Source organism: Scylla paramamosain, chromosome 1, assembly GCF_035594125.1.
Source record: "Scylla paramamosain isolate STU-SP2022 chromosome 1, ASM3559412v1, whole genome shotgun sequence".
NCBI classification, from domain to species: domain Eukaryota; kingdom Metazoa; phylum Arthropoda; class Malacostraca; order Decapoda; family Portunidae; genus Scylla; species Scylla paramamosain.
The window spans coordinates 4945001-4948203 of NC_087151.1; the positions used below are offsets into that span (position 1 = coordinate 4945001).

Here is a 3203-nt window from a genome sequence, read left to right on the forward strand (position 1 = left end):
ATGCACGAAAGATTGATTAAATGGGAAAATTAAAGGTTGAGAGAGAGAGAGAGAGAGAGAGAGAGAGAGAGAGAGAGAGAGAGAGAGAGAGAGAGAGAGAGAGAGAGAGAGAGAGAGAGAGAGAGAGAGAGAGAGAGAGAGAGAGAGAGAGAGAGAGAGAGAGAGAGAGAGAGAGAGAGAGAGAGAGAGAGAGAGAGAGAGAGAGAGAGAGAGAGAGAGAGAGAGAGAGAGAGAGAGATAATGTCCCTACCCCGATCAGATGACTCACTCTGGCAGGTGGTGACGTATTCCTCCTCCTTGGAGCCTTTGTCTTGCGTGGTGTGAGCCGCCGAGGTGGTGACGGACGTGATGCCGCCCATGGTGCCTCCCAGGGAGGTGAGGGAGGTGAGGGGGTGGCAGTGGGCAGGCTGAGGCCTCCCATGGGGCCCAGGTGTGGCGGGAGGGAGGAGGGTATGGAGGAGGGCGGGAGATACATGGGAGGGAAGGCGGGAGGAGGATAGTGTTTGCCAGGCAGTCCTGCTCCCATGGTAGGCGATGCGAGGGAACCCAAGCCCTGGCCAAGCCCCTGCCCCAGCCCCTGCCCCAGGCTGCCCAGCAGGTCTTTGTGGTCGGTGAGGCCGGGGAAGGGCGGCGTCATGTAGGGCAGGAAGGAGTGGGGCACGAGTGAAGGAGGCAGCCCCGCGCCCTTGGGTGACAGACTTGTGTCACTGGGCTTCGGGCTGGCGTCCTTGGGCTTGGTGAGGTTCAGGGGCTTCTCCTCGTGGTTTTCATGGGAGGGCGCGGCCGTGGATGTGGGCGGGTGCGTGGTATGCGTTGAGTTCTGCGAGAGCTGCGCCAGCTGGGCAGAGGCGGACAGTCCTGACATCCAGGCGGGGACCTGAGCGGCGAGGAGGCAAGGAGACACGGTCATCAGGGCGGGCAGCAGTGGTGGCTGTTAGGCTAAGTTATCAAGGTTAAACTTATTAGTGTCATTAACTTATTATCCCTCACAGTACTTCTTAAGACCATAAGAAAATGAGACTGCAAAAGACCAGTTCACCCACACAAGGCATCTCCTAAACATCACCATCATCATCACCATCATCATCATCATCATCATCATCAATCCCATGAACAAACCATCTCACACTACAAAATACGTGTACCTAATTCACATCAGACAACAACAACAACAAATATTCTTCATCCATACGCACCACCATCACCACCACCACCATCGACAACCCTCACCGTCCTTTGACCACAACACCACAACACCCAGCAGTACTCACCGACGCTGCCACGGACACCTGCGTCAGCTTAGGGAGGGCAGTCTCGTGAGGGGGTGAAATGGGTGGCAGTACCGATGGGGCGGGCGGGGCGGGAGGCGCGCCATGAGTGCCCCCTCTGAACCCCTCTAGAAGCGGCAGAAACATGAGGTTGTGCGGAGGCTGCAGCGCCCCCAGACCTTTGTTGGCGCCGTACTGTCCATACAGCTGGTTCTGAGGGAGGAAGGTGAGTGTGTGAGTGAGTGAGTGAAAGGCTACATGTGAAGCTGAGGGAGTGAGTGACTGAGGGGGGTAAGGGAGTGAAGGGATGAGGGGGTGAATGAGTGAGTAAGGGAGGTGAGTGAGTGAGGGGGTGAAAGGGTAAGTGAGAGGCTGATGGGGTGAGGGGGTGAGTGACTGTTGGGATGAGTGAGTCAGAGGGTGGGTGAGTGAGTGAAGGAAGGGTAGAGGGATGAAAGCGAACCAGTAAATGTAAATGAGTAAATGAGATAGCTAAGGAATGGATGAGAATAAGAGTGAGTGAAGGGACGAGTAAGTGAACGAGTAAACATGTAAAAGGTTGAGCTTATTTAGGAATGAATGAGTACGAGACTGACTGAGTGAGTGAACAAAGTATATGAATGTTGAGCTAATAGAGAAATGAATGAATATGAGTGAGTGAGTGAGTGAGTGAGTGAGTGAGAGAAAGTTACGGAGGGAGTGAGTAAATGGGTGAGTGAACAAGGAAACGAATGGACGGACGAGTGAGTGAGTAAGCTGGATATTGAATCAGTGAGTGAGTAAATGGATTGGTAGGTGAGAGAGAGAGAGAGAGAGAGAGAGAGAGAGAGAGAGAGAGAGAGAGAGAGAGAGAGAGAGAGAGAGAGAGAGAGAGAGAGTGGGGGACCAGGACCACACACGCCCCCCACTCTCGCCTCCCTGAAGTGGTGGCGAAACCCTCCATTGCTCCATCCTTGCTTTTTAACTTCCTCCCTCTCTTTTGCTCACTTTTTTCCTCTCTCTCTCTCTCTCTCTCTCTCTCTCTCTCTCTCTCTCTCTCTCTCTCTCTCTCTCTCTCTCTCTCTCTACTCCCTTTTATATTGTTGTCTTAATGCTGCTGTTGCTGGTGTTGCTACTCCTTTTACTTATAACAACACGAACAACAACAACAGCAACAACAACAACAATAACAAAGACAGCAACAACATCAGCAACAACTACTACTATTACTATTACTACTACTATTATTACTACTACCACTGACACACACACACACACACACACACACACACACACACACACACTGAGAGAGAGAGAGAGAGAGAGAGAGAGAGAGAGAGAGAGAGAGAGAGAGAGAGAGAGAGAGAGAGAGAGAGAGAGAGGAAGCGTGATGACTGAATGGCCACCACAACGCTACTTGACAACACTCTCTCTCTCTCTCTCTCTCTCTCTGTGTGTGTGTGTGTGTGTGTGTGTGTGTGTGTGTGTGTGTGTGTGTGTGTGTGTGTACATACAAATAACCGAAATTTACTGTTGCGTTTAATGTGCACATGGATCGGTGTGTCTACCCGTGTACGTCTATCAGCGTGTGTGTATATTTGTGTACGTTTGTTTGTTCGTGTGTAGTCTTGTAATTTCTTCTCGTTTTCTTCCTCCTACGATTTTATGTATATATATATATATATATATATATATATATATATATATATATATATATATATATATATATATATATATATATATATATATAATTTATTTATTTATTTATTTATTTGTTACACTATCAGACTTACATTTTTCTCTCCATGTGTCTGTATGTCTGTCTGTCTCACTGTCCTTCTCTCTCTCTCTCTCTCTCTCTCTCTCTCTCTCTCTCTCTCTCTCTCTCTCTCTCTCTCTCTCTCTCAATGCATGTCCTAAGTGAAAGGAAGTGAAGAAATGGGAAAAGTGAAGCAT

At 49.4% G+C, this 3203-nt stretch overlaps 1 protein-coding gene across 4 annotated transcripts in view; it reads right to left on the reverse strand.

Moving 5' to 3' along the window:
• Nucleotides 1–491, reverse strand: part of LOC135092711 (transcription factor SOX-5-like) — an 8669-nt gene extending 8178 nt beyond the window's left edge. For 2 of the 4 annotated variants that reach the window (XM_063991374.1, XM_063991450.1), the window contains exon 1: nt 251–491. In XM_063991374.1, the coding sequence (XP_063847444.1) occupies nt 251–359 (109 nt within the window). In that variant the 5' untranslated portion in view covers nt 360–491. The remainder of the gene's footprint in view (nt 1–250) is intronic. The other 2 variants (XM_063991585.1, XM_063991511.1) reach the window with 1 other exon arrangement.
• Between the last annotated feature and the right edge of the window lie 2712 nt (nt 492–3203).